At 44.7% G+C, this 25,024-nt stretch overlaps 1 protein-coding gene across 1 annotated transcript in view; it reads left to right on the top strand.

Moving 5' to 3' along the window:
- The window catches only part of FIP1L1 (factor interacting with PAPOLA and CPSF1), a 520,306-nt gene that overhangs the window by 133,322 nt on the left and 361,960 nt on the right, over positions 1-25,024 (top strand). Inside the window, exons 4-5 of the mRNA XM_085642102.1 lie at positions 11,198-11,301; positions 11,984-12,048. Coding sequence (XP_085498228.1) covers positions 11,198-11,301; positions 11,984-12,048 — 169 coding nt within the window. The remainder of the gene's footprint in view (positions 1-11,197; positions 11,302-11,983; positions 12,049-25,024) is intronic.

Genomic DNA, 25,024 nt, shown 5'->3' with positions numbered 1-25,024 from the left:
AACGTGGGCCAGACAACCGTGGTACACCACACTGCTGGAACTCTCGGTAGTACCACACCAAAAGCTACACCTCTCACCATGCCTCCTAACCCAGAACCATGGAGAGATCAGGCACCAGGACCCAGCTCAGCTCAACCTTGCGATCTGGCTCCTGAAATCCTAGAATTCGGGTACCTAAACATTCCCCCTGACTGTATGAACGTCATCAGAGAAGCTAGACGCCCTACCACTAGAGCCTGCTACGCTGCCAAGTGGAAAAGATTTGTTGTTTATTGCCATAACACAATCAATCCTCTAGACGTGTCTATACAACACATCATATGCTACTTACTCCACCTACAAAGGTGTAATCTAGCCTATACCTCCATTCGGCTACACCTCGCAGCAATTGCAGCTTACTTACAAAACAGGCAGCACCTATCACTTTTCAGAGTACCTGCCATTAAAGCCTTCATGGAAGGCCTCAAAAGAATAATTCCCCCCAGAGTACCACCCTTACCTGTGTGGAACTTAAATATCGTTCTCACAAGGCTGATGGGGCCTCCCTTCGAACCTTTGCATAAATGCGAACTGCAATTCCTCACATGGAAAACCGCTTTCCTTGTAGCCAACGCTTCCCTTAGAAGGGTCAGTGAGATACAAGCACTTACCATACAAGAACCTTTTCTTCAAATGCATCAGAACAAGGTTGTTCTCCGTACCAACCCAAAATTCCTACCTAAAGTCATTTCCCCTATTCACCTAAACCAATCTGTAGAATTACCAGTATTTTTCTCGCAATCTCAGACCGTTGCAGAAAGGGCTCTGCACACGCTAGATGTCAAACGAGCCTTACTTTACTATATCCAAAGAACACAACCTTTCAGAAAGACCAAACAACTGTTTGTCTCTTTCTCTCCACCACACAAGGGCAACCCCATCTCAAAATCAGGGATAGCTAGGTGGATTGTAAAATGAATCCAGATTTGCTACCACAAAGCAAAACGAACGCTATCCGTTCCCCCTAAAGCCCATTCTACACGGAAGATAGGGGCATCCATGGCTTTTCTAGGGAACATCCGACCTAGATGATATCTGCAAAGCAGCTACATGGTCAACACCGCACACTTTCACTAAACACTATTGTGGAGATGTGCAAACCAAGCAACAAGCTAGTGTGGGCCAGGCTGTACTAAAAACACTATTTCAAACCACTGCAACAGATACCGGTGGTCGCCGCTAAGGTTGGGAACTGCTATATAGTCTATGCAAAAGTGTGTACTCTGCAGCTCATATGCCTCGAACGGAATATGCTACTTACCAGTATGCATCTGTTCTTGGCATGTAGAGCTGCAGATCTACACACGCCCACCCGCCTCCCCGGCTACCTGTATCTGTTCCAGTCTATCTTATTTAGATACAACACACATGGGTTTCTTCACTGTTATTACTACGCTCCATCTTTCCCTGTTGGTGAAAAACAGTCTGAGGATGGAGCCGAAGCCCATGCGCAATACGATCCAAAGGAAGAGTCCCCGACCTCGTGACTTCCAAAGACTTTCCAAGAGGAAAAACAAACTGCAAACATCCGGGCCCAACACCAGATGGCGATCTATGCAAAAGTGTGTAGATCTGCAGCTCTACATGCCAAGAACAGATGCATACTGGTAAGTAGCATATTCCTTCTCCAATAGCTCCTTCACCGTCTCCAATATGTCATCTGCTTAACTTATGGTTGCGCTGATCTATTAGTCATGCTGTCCATCAATCAGATTAAAGGTGCTTGCGAGGATAATGACACCCTTTGCATTCCCAGACAGTTTGTGTGGGGTCATTGCAAGCAAAGTATTCTGGTTTTGGTTAGGTACATAAAGGGCTGCTGTTTTTCCCCTTCTTTCCATTAAACAATACGCAACCACCTGAACTGTCTGACTAGGTTTCTTGTCCCACTAAATTGAAGGTTTTTGAAATTAGGATTACCACCCATTACTGATCTTAGTTGTTGCTTGGGATTGATTCATTTAGAGGTTTGATGGGGGCGTTCACAAGTGGGTTTTATGCATTACAACTGTATCTTTTTTCAGAGAATTAAGCTGCTGTTCATTCAGAGATAGGACTCTGAGTGTCTTATTCACAGGTATGGATACCTGTCAGTCCAGTTCCCTAAGATATTACTTTCCTGTGTTCTGTTAGTGTGCTCAGATGTATACCCCCATATGCTTACATTTGTAACACATCTCAACAAATATGTTCTTATCAGTGAATAGATGAAGTAAAGACAAAATATAAAAATCTATAATCTGATATGATAAACTGACTTCTTTCCTGTGCTTGGCTTCTGCTAGTTGCCTTGGTCGGTCAATTTGCTTTGTTTCAACTTTGACTTAAGATCATTGCTGACCCGGCAGTGACTCCGTGACCAGCTTACATTTCCTCTCTCTGGAATGACCATGTCATGTGGAACAATGTTTCAACAATTTCCTTTATTGATGAATGCCAATCTAAGTGCCCTGAAACATAATGAATGGTTTGTGTGAACATTTTTGTTGTCAAACTAGAAGCTTAGGCTGCATGGATAAGTCCACCTTAATCTTGTTATTTTTGTTCAGCGCTTCTACAAGGGGCATGAGAGCCGTCTGTTTTGTGAATGGACTGGGACATGTCTTGTAGTAGGATAAATGTATCTTATCCAAATAGTAGTAATGAGTGTTGCCTAAACTTGGTAGATGTTGGGTGGCTCAGCATAGAACCCACTCTGCCCCTGAGGTGACTGTTGCAATCTCATTTAAGCGTCAAACAAGCACACTAATCTGTTTCCTTCACTCGGTGCCTTCTTATGCAGACACAGAGGTAGCTCCTAACTGTTACTTGCCTTGCTATACTACGCTTCGCTACTACCAATATCAGGGAGCTATAAAGCAACTGGGGTATGGGAACATCACATGGGATACCCAAGAGGATGAATTCCGGGTCTGCTGGAAGGGATATTTTTAGTATTGCGATTAGTTCTTTCATTATCTCGCCCCAGTATAACTGTATATGGGGGCACTCCCACAACGTGTGTAGGAAGTTCCCTTTTGTTTGGCAGCTGGTGTTTTGATTTAAGCTGCAACTCCAACTGGTGCTAGCTGTGTGCCTGGATACACCCAAAGACAGTCCGGTAACGTAAAGGCATGCTGTACGTTACGGAGCACAGCAGGAAGTTGCAGAAGTCCCACTCAAAGTAGAGGATGTGTACCCATTCCTGCAACAGGTCACAGTCTGTGGTTTAAGTCTTTGGGTAAGTGCAAATGGGTCTTGTCCCAGCCTCGACCTGTGAAGTTGCTGGGGCATTAAGGTGCCCATGGGTCTCGCTCCCAGTTACCTACCAAGGAACTGCTTCTGCAGCTGACCCTTATTCACCCCTAGTTCTCTGTTCTGTTGCCGCTGGCACAATAGATGGTGGCGTTTAAGAAAGACAAGCTCTGCATCTTTGGCACTCCTCTGGTGCACCAGCAGGTTCCATGGATCCTCCGAGTCCTGTCTGGTTAACGCTAGTTGGTCCTTCTTTGACAGTCTGTTCCTCCTGAACCTGTTTCAGCTTTGGAGCTGATTCCATGCTTGGCACCACTATTCATGCTGATACCTACGTCGCTGATGCTGGCCCTCACTCAGAAGAAGACGTCAGACATATTGTTCTGTCTGACTCCATATCTAATTCACATATCGGACGAACGTGGCCCCAATACACTCTTAAAAAACAGTACCTTTGAGGACATACAAGAGGCCAGTGGGCTGGTCTCTTACTCCGACACGGGGCTGGGTTCTCCCCCCCTGCTCTTTCCGCTGAAAGGTCAGCTAAATTCGCCATAGTCATTCTAAGTCAGAGCTACTGAAGTCTTAGACTTGTAGTTCCTTTCCATTAAGGTAAAAAACAATGCACTCACTGAAGTCTTATAACCTGGGATACCCAATCTGCAACTCGTCTGGCTTTGAGCAAAGCTAAGTCGTGTTCTAAATTATCTGACTGGATTCCCCGGCGATGTTCATTCTTTCCTGATGGACATGCCCATCAGTGGGACGTGCCTATTCCGGGACAAGGCTGGTTCTCCTCTTGAGCATTTTTAGGAGAAGGGCTGCCGCTTACTCTCTGGATCTCTTCCACCACTCCTTTTGCTGATTTGGCCGAGGCGTCCCATATCAGCGGCCTGTCCAGCCTCCACAGGGCACCCAGCAATTTTGTTGGCAAGGGGACCTCTGCCCCTGTAGTCAAGGTATGCTTGCTGCCCAGTCTACCGCGCCCCCTGCAGCTCCACCTGCTAGATCTATTTAGCTTGCCCTTCAGGAGCACAGCTACCTGTTGGGAGGCTGAATCCACCATTTTAGTTCTGGGTTTGCAGACTAAAATTGGGCAGGTGGGTCCTACAGTTTGTTCACAGGGATTATGCCTTGCCCTTCCTTTCTTCTTCCTTGCACTTTCCACCATCCTCTCAGCGACTGACTTGAGGACCATTTCTCCATTTTGCATCAGGCAGTCCAAGCTCTTTGGCCAAAGGGGCTGTTTAGGATGCTGGTGCCAGAAGTTGAGTGCAGTTGCTATTCTCATTACTTTCTGGTGCCAAACAAGGACATCTGCCTTCAGCCTATTCTAGACCTGCTCCCTCTCAAAGCCTTCCTCAGGAAGTAGAAACCCCCGACACAGGTCTTCTCTGCCCTTGACCCTGGGTTGTGGCATTGGGTTTGCACGTTGCCTATTTCCTAATAACAGTCTTGCAGGCTGATCTATGCTACCTGCAGTTAGTGGTGGGACTGAAGCATTTTAAGTTCGCTGTGCTTCCCTTTGGTCTCACCAGCTCCCCTCAAGTGCACACAAAAATGATGGTGGTGGTGACAGCACACCTTTGGAGGTCATGGGTGCCAGTCTCACTCTACCTCGACAACTGGCTGTTGAAGGAGGACTCCCCCAGCAGTTTCAACCACATCCTCAGTATGGAAAACCTCCTGCCATCTTTGGTGTTTGCTATCAATGTGAGGGAGCCACACCGGACTCCTTCTTGGATGCTCCCCTTCATTGAAGCCTTTCTGGACACAGTTTGGTTTCGTGCCTTTGACCTGGGAAAGAGAGTCCAGGACATTGAGGCGATGATCCTGAGCTTTCAGCCTCAGGCTTGGATTTCAGTGAGACCTCTTTGAATCTGTACTATGAGCCGCTTCCCAGTTGTCCTTTATGGCTTCTAACTGTTATGATTGTTTTGCTCGTCGCCATCCCCTCAGCAGGCTCTGTGGGTGAGCTTCTGTCCCTTTGTCTAAATCCACGGTACATTACATTTTTTCCCAGACAAACTGGTTGTGTGCACTCTGGCATTCTTCTTGCAGAAAGTTTAGATGCCTGCACACATCAGTCAAACAATCACCCTGTCCGAGTTCTGTGCTCCGGTTCACCCTTCTAAGGATTAGGAGAGACTCCCATCGCTTGGACCCCAAGAGAGCGCAGAGCTTCCACATAGAATGTTCCAGAGACCACTGGGTGTACGGTCATCTTTTTGTGGAGGAAGAAAAAGCAAGGCAGTATCAAAGTGAATGCTCTTCCGCTGGATCGTGTTCTGTATTAAGATCTGCTAAGCATTGGCCAAAAAGCAGACTTCAGAAGGACTACTTGCTCGATTTGCCAGTGGAGAGCTGCTACCACATCATTAGCCTTTGGGATCCCTTTCCTGGACATTTGCCAAGCTGCTACATGGTAGCCCCTGGATACTTTAACAAAGCAGTTTTGTCCGGACCGGCCTTGCTGAAAGTGGCTTTTGCCCTCTGGATTCTGAAGGACTTTCTGGTGTTAATCAATTCATAGACCCACGTCTAAATAGGGATTGCTTTGTTATCTATTTAAAAGGCGAGGAATCTGCGACGAGTAGAAGTGTCTATACATTAAAAAAAAAAAAAGTTAATTAGCTTCTGTAATGCTATCATTAAGTGGGTAGCTTCTGTAATGCTCTTTCTGGTAGAGACTATATAGCTGCAAATTCTTCACCAACCCTCCTATCCTTCCTGTTCTTTGATTGGGCTCTATCCATCAATAAGATCCCAAAACTAGAACTAAGAACACTGCTCTGCTGATTTTGCTTTTGGGACTCTACATCTAGGGATGTTGTGAAGTCTTGAAATTAAGTGACAGTGTTCAGGAGTGCTGCCTATCTAGACTCCACACATTACTTACTAAGCATAACCGAGTCGGTGCGGAGCTGCACGGTGCCAGCTTCTGGCATGCAGAGGTACTACTAAAAAGTTTCCGTATCCGGTCTGATGCCTGGGGCATATTCAAAAGGTGAGTAATCTGTGGTTAGATAAAATCCCTACCAGAAAGAGTATTACCAAAGGTAAGTAACTTGTTCTTTTGGATGCATGCTAAACGCGGCTGTCTGGTAGTCCTTTATTCACTTTTTCTTGTGATTCTGAAGAGCTAATCTTAATTATTTCTTGTACTGGTAGGTTATGCTGTGTTGACCACATTGATTGAATCCCTAGTCGTGTGTTTTTCAAGTTTTTTTTTTTCTTTTTCTTTTGGTGCTATGTTTCTGTGGTTTCCGTTAACATAAACATCAAAGTTTATCAAGTTGATTTATGCGATCACAACTTCCTGCACAGTAATTTCCTGGTTGTAGCTGACCTTTTACTGGAAAGACTCATGTGCGTTGTGTGGCATCCAACTCCATATTTATTTGTAGGTCCCGCCTAGCGTTGCTGTGCACATGCGTAGCTCGCTCGGCGGGATTTAATGCAGATGAGTACTTTTACAAAAGGGCTTTAAGCCCCGCCCCTCATTTCCATTGGCTGGCGTCACCGTTTATGCTAAATGGTGGCGAGCCATTGGAAATGAGCTATATATGTTGCCTCCTTTTGGCTTTTTATGCCGTCCCACTTGGACTGGCTCGCCTGCTTTCCGTTTTTCGTAAAGCTTTTCTTATCTTTCTGGGCTTGTTTGATTGTATTTGGTGTTTTTGTGTTCACTGGAGCGTTGCTGCTGTTCTGCTGAGGGCGGAGCGCTCCTTTACTTTAAAGATGAACGCGGTGCCTGCTTCAGAGACACCGCGCTTTCCGTTTCGACTCAAAGTGATAATTTGGAAGGCAGTTCAGTAGGTTAATGCTTGCTCTTCAGAGTTCTTTGAGTGACCCGTAGGTCACAGGACTGCATTCCCACAGGACTGGTCCAACCCTGTGTCGATCTATTTGCTCGTTATTAGACAGCTCCGGAGCACCCAGAGAAGTTGTGCTCTGTAAAGCAAGCCATAATTAAAAGATTGTGCAGGCGAAAGGGAATGAATGAAGTCAGCGTGTCACTGTTGCTTCTACAACCCAACGCCCGTATTAAAGCATGCATTGGAAGCTTCTGCTAGGTGAGAGATGTTGCTGCAGAATTTACATAAGAGTGTGCTTTTTTGGCTCGGCCAGTCTCGTTCAATTATACGTTGTCCTTGTTGTTGGCTAAATAGACGTGTCCTCCGGGGCACACGATTCTCATTCGGCTTCTGGGCACATCAGGATAAAGGCGAGGGCTGAGGGCAGACGCGGCATGCGTCTGATTGATAGGTGCTGACTGTTGATGGGCTGTGTGTGTCTGTATGCGGGTGTCTGTGTGTGCGTTCATTTGTGTGTCGGTCTCTGTTTCTTCTTGCTTGTCTATGCATTTGTGTTTGTATTCATCTGTATGCCTCGCAGCGTGTTTGTTTGCGACTGTCTTTTTGCCTCCTCGCCTCTGTGTATTGTATCTGTGTATTTGAGTGTATGTGAGTTGGGTGGGCGGGTCTTTGTGTGCCTTGTGGGTGCGCACGCTCATCTGCCCAAGGGCCAGTTTTGCAAGTGATTGTCTACTCACGTGCCCGCACCTGTTTGCCTGCGTCTGTCTGTATGCGTGTTTGACTGTGTGCAGTGCCTTCAGTGCCTCTGTCTGTGCGTTTGCCTATGTTTTTGCCATAGTTCTGCCTTGTATGAACATCTGTAAGGGCCATGTATTTCAATATATTTAGGTATCTAACTATCTAGTAGAAAGTACGTACGTGTGTGTGTGTGTGCGCGCGCGTGCGCTTTGCAGGTGTGTTTGCGTGTACCCATGTGTGGTGATGTCTTTGTGAGTGGATTGGTTGTGGTGTCTGTTTCCACTTTCTACACCTTTGAGTGAAATCAGTAGTAAACTCTACCCTATTAGTTTTTGTAGGTGGGCAGGGGTGTACCTTTCTTCAAATTCCTATTGATGCAGCTCCTCCAAATCACGAATGTCAGCTCGAAGTACTTGCGGATAGTTTCCCGCAATAGTTTCTACCGTCACTAGCAGAGGCTTTTAATAGAGGCGTTATCGGCTAGAGCGGCCGACTTTGAAGCGGAGGAACCGGGTCCGTGTCTCGGATCAACATCCTGTGAAGCTGGACAAATCGCTCCGCGCCTAAAAAGGAATGTATGTGCAATGCAACTGGTGATCACATCGAGCGCCCCAATATCTGCGGGTCGAGTTCGCGCTATATAACAAAACTGCAAAAAAAAAAAACAATGTACGTGGCAAGCAAAGTGTGTGTACGTATATGCACAGAGTGGCTTTGCGGCCTGGGGAGCAGCCGTGCAGTAACCCGTTCATAACAAAAGGCCCCTATGATCTTTGCAGGGGAGTCAGGCTGTTTGGGAAGGAGGCTGACAGAGATAGTGTACGGGGTGGGGCAAGGTGACGAGACATGTTTTCTCTTTTTTTGGGGGTTTGTTATCGTGTGCAAGTGCTTTGCTTTTTTTTCTTTTTGCTGGAAGTGCGCTAACTTGGTGTGAATACATCAGCTTGAGGCTCAAAGGCTTTGTTCAGCTTGGCCGCCAGCTTGTTTTTTGTGGAGGTGTTCTCTTCAAACATGGCGGCGCTACGATCACGGGTTCTAAGCAGGGTGGGTTGTTTGTCTGGCACTTGCTCAAAGAAGTGTTCGCCCTTCGGTTCAAGCCCTCTAATCTCCCTCTGCACCCCCGTTCTTTCTAACCAACGAGTAAGTGCACGTCACTGTCGTTGTTTTGCTTCATTATTTCTTTCTTGTTCTCTGCCTAAAACAAAAAAATGCAAACTACCTGCTTCTTTTCCGCTCTCCTCGCTACAATGTCTGCGTGGAACAAGGGCCGCATTGTGCGTTTTGGTCTGGCTGGTCTGAATTATGCTGCCCGCTTTTTGACTTTGTCAATGCATGTTGCTTTTTGGAAAACTTTGTTGGGGCTAACAGTTACCTTAACCCCTTTCCATGATGCCCTACTGAATTCAAATGCTCTTTTCATCCGGTTATACGTAAGGCTAAATGACAAGACTTAATATAACAGCCAGGATAATGTGCTACATAGCTAAATACTTTTAAGATCCTAAAGGCGAGACTGTTGCATTGCTAATGCTTGTTATTCTGACCCACTTTGTATTACTTTTTAATACTACTAATGATCATATACACTTGTACTGCGAGGACTGTGCAGAGAGGACTATAAAGTAAATAGTTGAAAGGACAAGATTTCAGTGCTCTTCTGAGAGTAAGGTTGTTTCAGGCTGAGGACGATTAGTGGGAGACTGCAGAGATTCTCTTGTATGATACGGAGGTTTCCACTCCTGTCGATGAGATTGCTGTTTATAGCAGCTGAAACGGTTTGCCTGCAATGGTGGGCTTTTCATCTGCATCTAAATGGTGAGACGCTGTTGACTCTCCCTCTGTAAATCTATGTAATTTGATTGGACCCTTGCCTTCTTGTGGTGTTAGTGGTGCTTGCATACATAAGGTGGTTGACCTGTAGTTTGGAAAGGCCCCCTCTAGAAGTGACCTCTATGATTGCAGGGCGCTCCATTGCATTTAATGGTCGAGACCTGCTGATTCCCTTACCTGTATGTTCCCACTACAGTTGCTCTCTTCCTCTCCCCTTGTGGAAGCCAGTGTGTCTTTTTGGAAGTTACAAAGTTGAACAGAGCAGGAAGGAAACTTCATGTTTACCTTTCTCTGACCAGGCCGGTTACAGACCCTACGTAGGTTTCTGTCGCCTGCCATTCTGAGGGATTAAAGAACATAATCTGCTAAAACCCATGGTTTACCTGAGTGTGACTGCTGCTTATTTGACCAGACACTCCACGTTTTACTGTGGAGTTAACACTTTATAACTGCCATGTACGAGTGCATGACCTAATATGTTGTAGACTAAGATACAGATTTTCCATTAATGATTAATCTGAATATTTATGCCCTCCGACTTTTTGAAGTATATGTGACTATATTGAATACAATGCCACTCCCTTTTTTCTAAATAGAATGACTTCTGGAAAAATATTTTTTGCAAGTGGTAATTGTGGTGTCTGAAGTAAGTATTCTATCCCGGGCCATTGTAGAAGAGTAAGCATAGCTTGTTTGACGATGCAAGCCTCTCTTGGCACTTCAGTGCAAAAAAAGGTTGTTGGCAATATATTGAGCTTCCAGTTGTATGTGGCTTCTCTGGTTACAGAGGCAACAGCAGTACTTGACACCAGGTTGCCCTTAACTACTCATCCTTAAGCGACTCTGGGTGTTTATTGCTAGTAACCGTTGCCTTTTTTTCACCTAACATTGTTAAGACACAGTGAGTCAACTTTGCCTCTTACGCTTAAAGCAATGTGCTCTCTATTTCTAACAAGCTCCTGGTTAAAATACCTGCTTTCAGTTTTCCAATCGTTTCCCCTTAGGTTGCCCTGGTTGCATTAGCACAGAGATGCAACATTTGCTATTGTCTTAATTCTGATGCCTGGGCAGGTATCCACATGGTTCAGGCGTCTTAGGTGAGCCTTCCTCCCTTGCCGGCCTCATGGCTGCTTCTGGTAATGTCTGCTGTATGAAAATCTAGTGCGGTTTTCAAGGAGAACTTGTATGCCACTCGCCTGATACCCTAATCCTGCATAATGGATACCTTAATGCTATCATTAATTATTTGCTGAGAGTGTGCACTGGAGTCCTGTCATTGGGTCGGGTTGTCGTTTGTAGCCAAAACCCACAAATGTAATATTTCTGAAGTCCTCCATACTCTAACCTCAAACATGCAAGCATTTGAGTCTGGTGAATATATTCATAACAAATAGCATTAATTAAATTGAACTATGTTTTTCTTGTGAGGCCTCTATTTTCACTGGAATTTTTACTTATTGGTAAATGGTGATCTCTATGGCAAAATGTCAAGGATCTAGCCTCCTCTGATTTTATAACATTTAATTTCTTTGAATTAGAATGTAACTGAGGCAGACGAAGATACTGACACGGACAGTGACGATGATGAGGATGATGTTCATGTCACAATCGGAGATATAAAAACAGGAGCGCCTCAATATGGGTAAGCTTTGGTTGTTCATTTTGAAAAATTTTATATATTGACTTTATTGAAGAGCCACGTGAAATTATAGTAGATTTTGAATAAAATTTCTCAGACACTTTAAATTAATTTCGAGATGTTGGGCCTCCATATCCCAGATTCTAACCTAAGAACTCCAATCAACCTCTTTAAAACTGTCATTGTTGGGGAGTAAGGAAAGGGAAAGACTTGTCAAAAAGTCCTAGCACTCTGATTGGGTTGAGCTTTCTGTTAGCCAAATGAGACATTACAAAATACTGGTCATTCCCTACAGCCCACCACTATGAGAATGGCTTCAAGGGACAGACAAACATGCTGTAATGAAGAAACCAGTGTTCCTAGTGAGAGAGATCTCAAATAAACCTGTCTGGAATCTCTGGACATCCCAATATCTGTAGACGTTCCACTTCGGACTTGTACAATGATCTTAGATTTAGACCTGTGTGTATATGGTAATTTAAATGTTTCATTTATCATTTGTGCTATTGTTAATCTGTTTGTATCCCATGTGTTGTGATTGTTTATGCTGTTAATTATGCAGATATCAAGACAGCTGTAAAAAAATAATTGTGTGAAGGCATTGGCTTAATAAAATCTGTTTCCACTGCCTCCTCTGAAACTTAACTATCATTCTTTGCTCTAATATATTAATTTTTTGATGTAGAAGCTATGGAACCGCACCTGTAAATCTGAACATCAAGACTGGTGGTAGAATTTATGGTGCAGCTGGTAAGTTCTTAATCTTTTCTAACCTAGAAATGAATATACATATGCCATACAAATCTCTTGCAGGTAAATATATTTAAAAAAATTAGTTTTATAATTTTACATCAATTGTTCCTCACATTAGTTTGACCAACCGAGAGATAGATAGAGAGAGAGAGAGATATATATATATATATATATATATATATATATATATATATATATATATATATATATATATATATATATATATAATCTCGCTATTTGGTGTAGTTTGTACTCACGCCCCTGTAACTTTTTGTCCACATAAGTTATCCATGTCAAATTTGCGTCCTTCCAACATCTTGGGGATTCTAAAGGTACACAGGCTTTGTGGATTTCCCTGGAGAGGAACTAGTAATTAGCCAACATACAGCTAAATATTGTGTTTTTATGAAAAAACGGGAAAACTGCTGCAGAAGAAAGTGTCTGTTTTTTTTGCCTGCAAATGGTATCAACAAAGGGTTTGTGGTGCTGAAAACACCATCTTCTCAGCTTTCAGGGACATTCAGACTTTTGTCAGAAAACCAAAATATTTTACACAGTTTGGGCATTTTACTGGGACATATCCTATTTTTGCTATTTTGTGTGCTTTCAACCTCCTTCCAGTTAGTGGTAGAAACGGGAATGAAAGCAATAATGGATCCCAGAAAGCTATACACTTCTGAAAGCTAGACAAAATTCCGAATTCGACTTTGAAGGATCTACACAAATGGGGTCATTTGTGTAGATCCTTCAGTCTTTTTTTAATAGAAATTAAAAGTTGAAAATAAAAAATGTTGAAAAAACAGCACTTTGTGCCAACTTTTTCAACTGTAACTTCTAAGTATGACAGATTTTTTTAAAAGCAATACACCGTTACATCTTCTGGGCCCTTCTGGTTGCGGGGATATATAGGACATGTTGGTTCACCAAGTACCCAAGTAATACAGAGCCAATAACTGAGCTGCCTCGTGCAATGGTTTTTCATTGTGTTCCGGGTTTATAACCATTCATTTGGTAAAATATAAAGAGTGAAAAATAGGTACCAAGGAAACTTACACATTTCCGAAATAGGGACTAAATATAGAGTTTAGAAGCTGTGGTCATTTGCACATCTCCAAAATTGTGGGTACCCTTATAAGCATGTGAATTAAAGGTAATTTTTCAAAATGACTTTTTTTTTTTTTTTTTTTTACAAATTGTCTTACATTTTGAAGGCAGAAATGCAAAGAAAGTCAATTGGTAATAACACATGTTCCACTATTCTGTGATCCCCCACAGTTCAGCAGCCATCTGGAGAAACCTACCAAACTCACACATTTCTGAAAACTAGACATCCCGGAGAGTCCAGGAAGGTGTGACTTCCCCCAATGTTATCCTATCCAGATTCCCCTGCAAACCTCAAGTTTAGCTGAAAAGATCACATTTTTCTCACATTTCTGTGTTGGAAAGTTGTGGGATCACTGAAATGGCACAAATGTCCTACAACCCAGCGTTCCCCCAGGTCTCCTGATAAAAATGGTACCTCACTTGTGTGGGTGGGCCAAGTACCCTTGGCAGGTAAGGGCCTAAAACTTATTGTGGAGACATCAAAAATTATCTATCGCACAACTACCTGGTTTTGCAAGGGGGCCATCTGTGTTTTTGGTCCTGGGCTCGTCGGCCATCTAGGAAAACCTATGAAATCCAGACATTTCTTAAAACTAGACACCCGGGGGAGTTCAGGGAGGTATGGCTTGCGTGCATGCCCAAATGTTTTCCTACCCAGGATCCCCTGAAGACCTCAAATCTAGCAATACAAATATCACATATTCCTGGCTGGAATCAGCGCGCCGGAACAAATGTCCTACCACTCAGCGTTCCCTTCAGTCTCTTGAGTAAAATGATACCTAACTTGTGTGGGTGGGCAAAGGTCCTGCGACTGGGAAAGGCCAAAAACATAGGGATTGATGTATGGCACTGCAATCTCTTAAGTGCTACGCTTTTAGGTAATTCTGCATTGGACACCCACACGTGAGGTATCATTTTTATCGGGAGACCAAGGGAACGCTGGGTGGTAGGACATTTTTGCCAGCGCGATCATCCCTCACAAAAAAGTAAGGAAAATTAGATTTTTTTAAAATCTAAATTTGAGGCTTGCAGTGGAATTTGGGTAAGAAAACGTTGGGGGATCCACGCAAGCCACACATCCCTGGACTCCCCCGGGGTGTCTAGTTTTCATAAATGTCTGGCTTTGGTAGGTTTCCCTAGATGACCACTGAGCCCAAGACCAACAAGCATTGGCATAGCCAATAGGTTTCGCTTTTGTATTTAGTTATGGAGCACGATATCCTTGGTGCAACAACATCAACTGTTGCATGGCTAAACACTTATAAGGTCCCTAAGGCGAGACCTATGGCATTGCAAATGCTTGTTAATGGCTGTTAATAAAGTATTAAAAAAACAAAAGGCATAATCCTCGCGTCAGGTGATGGAGAAAGAAATCTATTACTATCTGGATTTCACACTGATGTGTCTCAATCTCTCTTTTGTTGATTACGATTTTTTTATTAATTTATACAGGCTGCATCCTCCAGCTCTCCGTTTGTGAAGTGAATGCACTCCATGATATCAGCATTTCCACTTAAAGGAAGAGGGAATGTTAAGGGGGTACAGCTTCATAAATGTGTTTTTTCTAGCATACCAATAAAATGATTATTACAAAAGCATGTTGATAGACTAATCAGAAAGAGAGGAAACTTGCGCTCCAACAGTGGAGAGAGAGACTGTAAAATAGGAGCTCAATGTCCTAGCAAGAGTCCACGATGGTTTGGGTCAAGGTCAACTTAGCTTTATCCCAAAAATGATTCCAGCGTGCACGATTCCCGTGTGTAAGAATTAACCAATTTAATCCCATATTTATGACTCAATTATTTAAGGTCATTGAAAAAAGCCAGAAACGGGACTGCCTATGCGAGGCTCTTTATCGTCTTCGCTGCGGATCACGGAATGCGCGAAGGAAAGATGAGCATTAATCTAATAACAGATGCACCGCGCTCCATTTTTGGCTATTGAGAGCAGAGCGACTAACAAACACCATCTTTAAATTGTGCTTCTCCGCGCCTTTACAATAGCATTATGTTGAAAATACACTTTTGCGTCTAGTTCGTTAAATATCATAAGCACTTTTTTGGGGGAACTGGACAAACGCTTCCACTCTCACTATTTGTTTAAAATACACAAAATGTTTTGGCTGAAAAGAGTAACTGATAGGTTTAGAAAAAAGAGGGCACGTAGAGGTTATAATCTTGCTACAAAAACCGTTTCAAGAGCGTGGGACAAGGTTATGGTTGTTAAAGCTACCAATCAGTCCTCTACCAATCAGGCAGCTCCGATCATCCACAGCCGGCCTATTGGTAGTCCCGAGATTTAAACGCTCCAGGGTGGGCGGAAGGGCCTTCAGCATAGTGGCCTCTAGCATGTGGAATAAACGCCCTCTGAATTTGAGGGAGTGCAATTCCCTGCTCGAATTTCGCAAGGGGCTTAAAACCTGGCTGTACCCCAAAGTCTAAACCATGCCGCTCCCCTGTCCCTCCCTCTGTCCCCCTTTGTATGTTTCTCCAGTGTAAAGCGCCAGGATGCCCGTAGGGTGATAGCTGCGCTATATAAGTTCCACATCAATCAATCAATCAATCAAAGCACAGCAAACTGGAGGAAAAATATCCGATGCCTGTCGAAGATAGCCCCCCTGTTTTTGCTCCTGGATGACACTGTTTTAGTTTTTCCATAGTGTTGGTAGAGCTCAGGGAGAGCAACCGTGTTGCTTCCGTTCTGTGCGGCTTCCGTTCCGGTAAGGGCCGATGTTGTGGTCCCGCTTCTTCCACGTGTGTGCTGGTATTTGTGGTTCGGGTTACTTTGCCGAGATGGGGAAGATCAAGCATGTTCGCCAAAAACAGCATGCCGTGGCCGTTTAACTAGCAGGGGAGCAACCGGCGGGGGAAGATCCTCTGGTGAGCCAAGAGGAGCAGGAACTCTCCCAGGCAGCCCGACTGCGAGGTTCAGCAGGATGGACAGTGCCCCCCGGGGGGGGAAGGGTAAGCGGGCTGGGCTCATGTAAAACAACGAAAAAAGGACTGTAGACATAAGACATACCCAATACCACTTGGATAAAGAAGTATGAATGGGAGACCACTCCTATCCCCGAAAAAGAAAAACAAACAAGCGGGGCAGCGCGGCGACCCCGACCACGCTAATTGGTAACAGATGCGCACTTTAAACAATTTAAGGAATGCAGTGGGCCGCTGCTCGCTCTCGAGAAGGCTAGGCTAGGGCACAGAGAAGGTGGGACATGCACCCGTCTTGGACCAATTGCATGCTGTCTCTCTTAGAAAGACTCATCCAAAGGACAATTGCGGGTGCTAAAAACAAAAGCGCACAAGCGTGTGTTTAGTGTGGAAAAGCCCTTACTAAAAGCCTCGCAGAGCAGCGCATGCGCACTGGCTCAGGCGACACCTAAAAACACAGGTGCTCCCCTTGCAAAACCAGGTCTTTTTCTGATAGATAATTTTGATATCTCCACAATGTTTTAGGCCCTTGCCTGTTGCAGGTGCTTGGCCCGCCAACTCAACTGAAGTGAGGTACCTTTTTTATCGGGAGACGTGAGGGAACGCAGGGTGGTAGAAGATTTGTGTCAGCCCGGTGATTCCACAACTTTCCCACACAGAAATGTGGGAAAATTCCATTTTATTCAGCTAAATTTGAGGTTTTCAGGGGATTCTGGGTAGGCATGCTAAGGGGGATCCACACAAGTCACACCTACCTGGACTCTCCTGGGTATCTAATTTTCAGAAATGTGTGCGTTTGGTAATATTCCCTAGATGGGGGCAGAAAGGCTGTGGCAATTATTTTGGGGGTGGAGGCGGGGGCATTGGCATGCCCATTCTAGACAACACGCACCCCTGACCTAAATCTGACCTGACCTGGCGTCCCGGGGGACAGATTGGGGGCTGCTACCTCCACCTGCTCCCCCAGAGGTTACAGAATGACTGATCTTGACAGTTTTTCTGGGGGGAGCAAAGGCCCTTGGCCAAGGGACTGCTTCCCCCCTCCCTGGTGCCTAGTGGGTAGATCCCTCCTTGGGGTTTGCCCTCCTGGTGCGATAACCAAGCAGGGGTCCACTAGGGCAGAATGTCATTGAAAAGGGGAGATTATCCCCTTTCCAACAATACCTCTCCCATGTAATTCGGTGCTCACCATGTGTGCGATTTTCATTATAAAGAAACAAACAAAAAATCCTTGGGAGGATAGGGAAGCTCTTCCTCACCCCCTGAGGCAAACATTTAAAAAAAGGAATTCCCTCTATCTGCAGAAGAGGGATATTTGTGCGCCTGTGCACATGACAAAATGATTGTCTTGAGCACTGGTGCTCATGACGGAACCATACCATCATGCGCACCGAAAGGGTCAATTCCTCAATATAATTGTAGGTCTAATGTGCCCAGCTGTCTCTTATGCCACACTATTCATTATATCATGCTTATGTACAACGCTGCTGTCGCACCATGCTACTACCAGCAACACCATTTTCAATAAAGCCCTCTAAAGGGTGTCTTCGAACCAGTGAAAACCAGAGCAGCTGAGAAACTGTCAAGGTTAAAAGTGTTAAATCTAGGTTGCAATACATTTAAAAACTTCACAAAAGAACTGGATTGCTATAGTAACAAGGCATATTTTTTTCTGTACAAGACACCTTCACGCCATTCCTACAGTGCGGCGACTGGTGCATATTAAGAGCTCTGGCTGTACAAAATAAGATGCTATCTTGTCTTAAACCTCTTCTCCCAAAAAAAAGATGTCTGCGTGAGAAATATGCCCAGTTTCCGTTCTGGTGGGAAACAAGAGCATTTGTTGGCTGTACTCCGAGATCTGTGCCAATCGACCCATGTAAGCTTCCAAGCCACCGCTAACAATAAAATGCAGTTAGCTCAACTCCCTTCACTGTATGACTTTGTCACAAGTCAATATATACAGCAGCTACGGTCTTAACAGGGTACACCGCTGGAGCAAATCTGCAGGCAAGGAAATAATGGGAACAGTCCCCCAGGGTTTGACAGAGGTTAAAGTTAGGTATAACCTTACTCTCTGAAGTGGTAGCTTGGTCGAGCAGTAAGGCAGTACCAGAGGATAGTGTAAAGCATTTGTTGTACACACTCAGTCAGCAAATGGTTTCACACACTCAATAACTGAACTCTAGGCCAATGGTTTATATATAAAAAATATATGCTTGTTTTATTTTAGAACCAACACTTGGAGTTAAAATATACTTTCTCAACAGTAGATGTTTCATATAACCTCTTCTGTGCCCATGACGAGATAGTCTCGTCATGGAGCACGGTTGCGCTGTGCCCATGACGAGACTATCTCGTCATGAACCCCACCCACTAATACAACGCCCGGCACAGGAGGGGGAAAGGGCGTGGCATTGAAGGGGGGGCAATATGCAGTAGATTTTAGTAAACACTTACAAGAGGTTGCAGTAGGCAACTCTATTTTTAAACACAACAATACATTGAGCTCAATGGTAAATTCACGTTATTTGCAACAGATTACTTTTTAGATTACTTTTGGAATTCCAGGACTGGATCCTAGATTCAGTCCTGGGTCAGTTCTCGGAATCAAGTGATGAAAGTTGACTTTAGTACTGTAGTGATTTTTAACTAATATTTAGCTATTTTAAAAGTTGACACTTAAAAAATATTTCAGAGAAAACAATCAATGATTCCCTATGGAAGAAAATGCAGGTTCCAGGTACAGTACGTTCTCGTTACTTTTGTAATCCAGTACTGGGTGCCTAGACTCAGTACTGGGACCTTTATCCAAACAGGTAAGCAATTACGTTTTCAGATATTATACGATTTTTGAAGAATATTTAAAGATTCCAGAAAACTACACTTAGAAGAAATTTCACAGAAAAACAGTCAATGGTTTCCTATGGAAGAAAATTGAGTTAAGGGCAAGTACAGTTGTAGAGATTTTTCAGAGTCAGGGCTGGGCACCAAGATCCAGCACTGGGAGTTCACCAAGGAACAGGTGAGTAAATTAGTTTTTGTCACTCGGCAATTTCAGGGAAAAGCCAGTCAATGTTACCCTATGAGGAAAATTGAGTTTGCGGTTGAAGGGTAAGTACTCGACTGGCAGAGTTGAGGTTCTGGGCACAGACTCAGGGGTCCCCCAGGGTCAGGTAGGTACAGTTGGTTCACCCTCAGCGGCTCTAGGGCGGCCGGGTGCAGAGAGAGTTAGGCCCAATGTTATCCTATGAGGGATAGGGGGGCCTTGTTTGGTGGCTGCTGACTGGCAAGCCACGCGGCTGTGGGACCTGGGCTCCTGGTCACTTACTCAGGGCAAGTGGGGAAGTAGGAAGGAATAGAGTTTTCACTGCCAAGGCCACTCGGGCGGCTGGGTGCAGAGTGCTTTTGAGCCTTCGGGCGCTCAATGGATGTCAATGGGAAATCTCCGGTTAGGAAAAAGACTGCAAGCTCGGGGACGAGGACTCTTCAGGTGCCACCAATACTTCGAGAGGTAAGTTGGGTAGTTGGAGGATAGGTAGGTACCCCGGGGTTGGACACAGGGGGCCGAGGGGCGCCGCGTGCAGGGGTGCCTTTAGGTGTCGGGAAATCTTACCCTCAGTTGATCGCGGTTGGGGGGGCACCTGGTTCTGAGGCTGCAGGCTTCTTCAGGAATGTCGAGGGAGGTCCTTGGGTGCCGGACTCTGGGTCACAGTCGCCGTGGGGTCGTCCTCAGGGTCTTTGTTCACTCCGGCACTGGCCAGGCTCGGCTGGTGCAGAGTGTGCTGGGTTCGCGGTTCCGGGCTGCTGCCAGGGGTTAGAAATAGGTTTCGAGTAGAGCCTCTACTCATGGGAGTCCCAGGGGCTTAGAGCCAAAAGGTAGCCAGGTCCTCCGGGGTTGGTGAGGTTGCTGGCCACGAGAGATGCCGCGCTGGAGCAGGAGCAGGTTTGAGGGTCGACAGGCCGGTAGGGCTGGGCAAAAGCAGTTGGTTCCTTCCTCTTTTTAGCAGCTGCAGGGCAGGTCTTTGTTCTTCTTGCTCTTCTTGTAGTTTTGAATCTGGAATCTGGGGAAGGAAGGTTCAGGGTGCCCCTAAATACTAGATTTAGGGGCGTTACAGGTAGGTGAAGGGCAGGGACCAATGGGTCCCCGTCCTGGGGTGGGTACACCCCCTATCCTGCCTCTCTCCTGTGGGAGGGGGGCAGTAGCCTAGTCCTGATAGGGTAGGGCTCCCCATCTTCAAGATGGCGAGAGCCCGGGGATGTGCTTCACCTCGCCTCCCCCACCTGAGGGGTGGGGTTGGCAGGCTGGCACATCCCCTGTCCTTATTTGGGTTTTCCGGGCAAAGCTTCCCGCCAGAGTGGGGGGTTGCAGGGGCCTGGGGAAACTCAGAGGCGGCATGCCTTTGAAGCTTCCCCCTGCCCATCCTGGGGGAGGAGATTTAGCACCTCGCCCAGGATGTACATTGTTGCAGGACCAGGAGAGCAGGGGCTCTCCTACCCAGGGGTCCAGCAACATGTCTGCTGGGTGGCATCCTAGGCAGCCTCAGAGCAGACGTGGATTTGTAGGTTAGGTTCGAGGGGGCACCTCTAAGATGCCCTCTGGGGTGCTGGGTACATTAAATCCCACACTGGCATCAGGGTGGGTTTAATGTGCTGAGAAGTTTGATACCAAACTTCCCAGTCTTTAGTGTTGCCAATATGGTGCTGTGGAGCTCGTGTTTGACGAGCCCCCAGCACCATGTACTCTTTAAATGGCAGCACTGCACTTACAGGGCTCAGGGATGGACCTGGGCACTGTAGGGGCACAGGGCTCTTGCTCCTGTGTCCCCACCATTGGCTTAAGGCACCCAGCTAGTGGGGTGACTGATGTATGCCATGGCAGTGTATGTGATGGGCATGGCACACAGGGATGTTTTTGTCTTGCACCCAAACACTCAGCCTGCAAAGGCAGTGTGTGCGTGTAAGGGTGCAGGGCCTCTAAGAGTGGCACAATGAGTGCTGCAGCCCTTAGAGGCCTTCCTGGGTCACAAAGCCCTGGGTACTTAGGGTACCATTTACCAGGGGCTGACATGTGGCCAAGGTTTGCCAATTTGGGTTTGGTTTGTTTTAGGGAAGGAACATAGGCCCTGGGCACCTGATTGGCAGGAGTCCAGGGCACACTCAATCAAAGTACATTCAGCAATTCAGCAAAAAGTGGGGGTATACCAGGCAAGAAAGATGGCACTTTCTCACAGACAGTACAAATATATCTAGAGAATGTGTACCGCTGCATGCGCCAATGAGGAGAACGTCCACTGGGTGATTTCAGGTTGCTGTAATTGGACCTAGTTTTCAGTCCCCAGAGGTAAGAGCAGCACCTTTGAAAAGAGAAGCCAAGTTCTGATGCAGCCACCTTAGTGACTTTGTGTGCCACACTAAACACCGAATAACCGAGATCTTAGCATATAGCCGTGTGACTTGAACAGCATTTGAGTTTATAAATAACTCCATCTATGGAAAACGTTTTTAAAAATCAATGAAACTGCATCAGACATGCTGCGAAAGGTATCAGGAGGTCAGGACAACCAAACCTACCACAACCTGGCAGATGATGCGTACATTTTTTGAAAAAATATAGCAGTGGCAGCAAAGCCGTGGTAGCGGGTGCAAGGAACGACGTGGTTAGATTCCATCAAAGAATCTATTTGCATGTTTGTTTTTTCAAATATATTCTTTTGCTGTAATCTGTCCATGTTGTTCCTTGCACCTTAGACTGTCTTTGCTGGCACTGCTGCCAACAAAAGGAGACTCTAACATGGATCCCCAGAGGGAGAGGATGTGGTACAGCGGTCAGAGCTGCGGACTCAGAAGCTGGGGATTCGTGTTAGTCTCTGCGTCTGCTCAACACCCTGTGATTCTGGGAAAATCACTTAATCTCCCCCGTGCCCGTGCTATATAAATCTACAAAATTAAATTAAACAAAAAAAGCAGTGATCTTGCAGGGGTGGTGGGGGCGAGCAAGTAGTGTTGTGGGAGGGGCAAAGGGGTGGGGAGAGACTGAACAGGGATATTAAGCGAAGCACTACAAATGAAGCGATGATTTCAGTTAAACAAAATAAAAAAGCAGCAACCTCTGAGGGGTGGACAAGCAGTGTTGTGAGGGGGTGGGTGGGACCACAATGGTAGATTACATGACGGCAGGGCAAATGACGCTGCCAAAGTTTAATGCACAAAGTAAACAAAACAGTACACTTAACAAGACCCAACAAAAAAAAAAGTGCTCTCCAAATAACCTGAATAGTAAGAGCACGTTACAGGGGCAGTCCTCATGGGAGGATACCGAAGTCCAAAAGGAGGGACTACTAAGTGTATTCACCAAACAAAAGCAGGCATTTCCAAAGGACAGAAAGAGGAACCAATTAAAAGATGGGTGGTGCTCCAAGCCCATGTTCTAGATGCAGCTTGTCTCGAAGAGACAATGCATGCACTGCCTAGGCGAGAACTAAAATCCATTGTACGGTGCAGCTCATTTGTTGTCTCTGGGTACCTCTTTTTCTTGGAGAACCTACAAACCCTATATATCCCCTCAACCAAAAGGGTCTAACGATCGTTATGGGACTTTGCTTTTGTACATCTGCCACTGTGACAAAAAGTCACGGATGAAAAAACTTCACAAATGACAGTATTTTCCTACTTGTTTTCAATATTTCTTTACTTTCAGCAGTTGTGTTTCTGTGAGAAAACCGTGAGGGGATCTACACATGTACCCTTGCTGAATTGGGGATTTCATCTATAAATGTATAGCTTTCTTGTAATTATTCATGAGTTTTACACTGGTTTGCACCACAAACTGAAAGTAAGTTGAAAGCACAAAAAATAGGAAAAATTGCCAACTTCTTTGAAACATGCTAAAACTATGGTATAAATTAGGTTTTTCGATTCAGCTCAGCATGTTCCTGAAAGCTGGGTAGATAATGACTTTAGCACATCAAACAGTTTGTGGATGCCATATTTATGAGAAAAGCAGTTAAGGGGTTAAACACATCTAAACAAATATTTGATACTGTGTTTTGTGATATCAACCAGTGCAGTGCTGAGGAGATGTGTAATGTCACCAGTGATGTCGTCCTTTTTGATGTCCTTAGTTACATCATGGCTGGGTCCTTAAGCATTCCATTTGGCGTGCCAGTTTTCATCTGTCTGGTGGGGGCAAACGTTTGGTTTGCACAGCTAATCATAACTGGCCAGTTTCATGGGGTTTTTGATTTTCTTTAATAACTCTAGCTTCACTTTTTGTGTGTTTGTTTTTCAGGACACTAATATTGTTATAGCATGTACTTATTTTGCATTTACTCAATATATTTTTCCTATACATGCAGGCCTACCATTGTACAAAAATACAAAATGCAAGTTTTGAAATGTAATTACTGATTAAAACATTTGGTTAATGTTTTGTATTGAGAGCATGGTAATCATCACAGTGATCATATATACATATATTGTTTGTTATAAATAGTTTTCGGCCCTGGGAAGCCATACTTGAGTATTTCCATTAACATGCTATGAATATATTTGTCATATGAGAGTAAAGTTTATACATCCAAAGACCATGTCATCCACCAAAGTTCACTTGTGGCTTCTAGCGCAGGGAGTCTGCTTGAAATAAATCGATTAACTTCCTGTTTCCATATTACGCTTTCGTTCCTATAATCCACCTATGTAAACCTCGATCTGTCCCACCTATGTGCACAATCGTGGAGCCGTTTAAACAAATGGCAATACTCAATTCTGAAAAAAATGTTTGTCAAATATTCATTTACCAACATAGGTCTTAATCTAATTTATATTCTCTTTTGAAGAACCTTTTGTGAGCACAAAATACTTTGAAAATGGAAACACATTGCAGACTGAACAAAATATAAATTATTTTACAGTAGAGTACATAATTAATAGTGAAGGTGAATGGGGTTTGATTGGTAGCAGCTTTCAGTTGAAAATGTGTAACTTCCCCGTTAATCCAAGTTGTTACTCCAGTGACCGTTCGTGCTCTGTATTGGCAACTGGTCTCATTTGTTTCCACTTCTTGTCTAGGCTGAATCGTGGAGCACTAAACTTTTTTTTATTTCTTAACCCCACTTTTTCCTTATTGTCTTTTTCATTATGTTCCATTTCTTTTGAAATTTTTCGTTGCGGAGTGATTTTTAACTGATCTTTGTTTTTTTCTTCACACCTGTGACGAAGTCCACACACTCTCCTATGTGCCCATTCAATAATAAGAGATCGATGAAAGTAGCCCCGACTGCTAGGTTCTCTTTCTCTTCACAGGAGGCACTTCCTCAGGCCTTCTACTAGGTATAAATGATGAATGGCACCTAAAAACAGTTTTACTCTAGAGTTTAGTATTGTCTCCATAGAAGGTGCACTTGTTTTCTGGGTATTCAGTCAGAATACTGAACTAGGCTCTGGACACTGGTTGGGGATGGGAGGGGGTGGGTTCGGGAGTGGGGGTGCTACATTGAACAGAGAGCTCCCATTTTCAAACCTGAAATGAAATAAATTTATATAGTGCAACCAATTGCCCAAAAGCATCAATGTGCTGATAGCGGGTAGCCTTAGGAAGGAGAAGCAGCAGAAGAAGATATAAGGGCCTGAACACATTCCTTAGAGAGCAAAAAGCCAGGTTTTTAGGGCATTACGAAATGTAATGTGAAATTCAAAGTCTTCTATCCTGGAAGAGTATCTTCCTTACGGGCAGTTTTTGTATGCTTTCAATCCTGCCACAAAGAGTGTAGTTTGGGCTGGAAACTAAAGAACAAGATCCTTGCTCCCAAGATTCTCTAAAAGCAACTCCAGAATAAGGAGTTGTGCCCTGTTATCTGAGCCATAATTTCTCCATACACATACTTTAGATCAATAACTTCAGGTGTTAGTCACTTTGGATTTCTTTTGCTATAGAC

Source organism: Triturus cristatus, chromosome 2_2, assembly GCF_964204655.1.
Source record: "Triturus cristatus chromosome 2_2, aTriCri1.1, whole genome shotgun sequence".
Lineage (NCBI taxonomy): Eukaryota > Metazoa > Chordata > Amphibia > Caudata > Salamandridae > Triturus > Triturus cristatus.
This window is presented reverse-complemented; position numbering and strand designations above follow the sequence as displayed.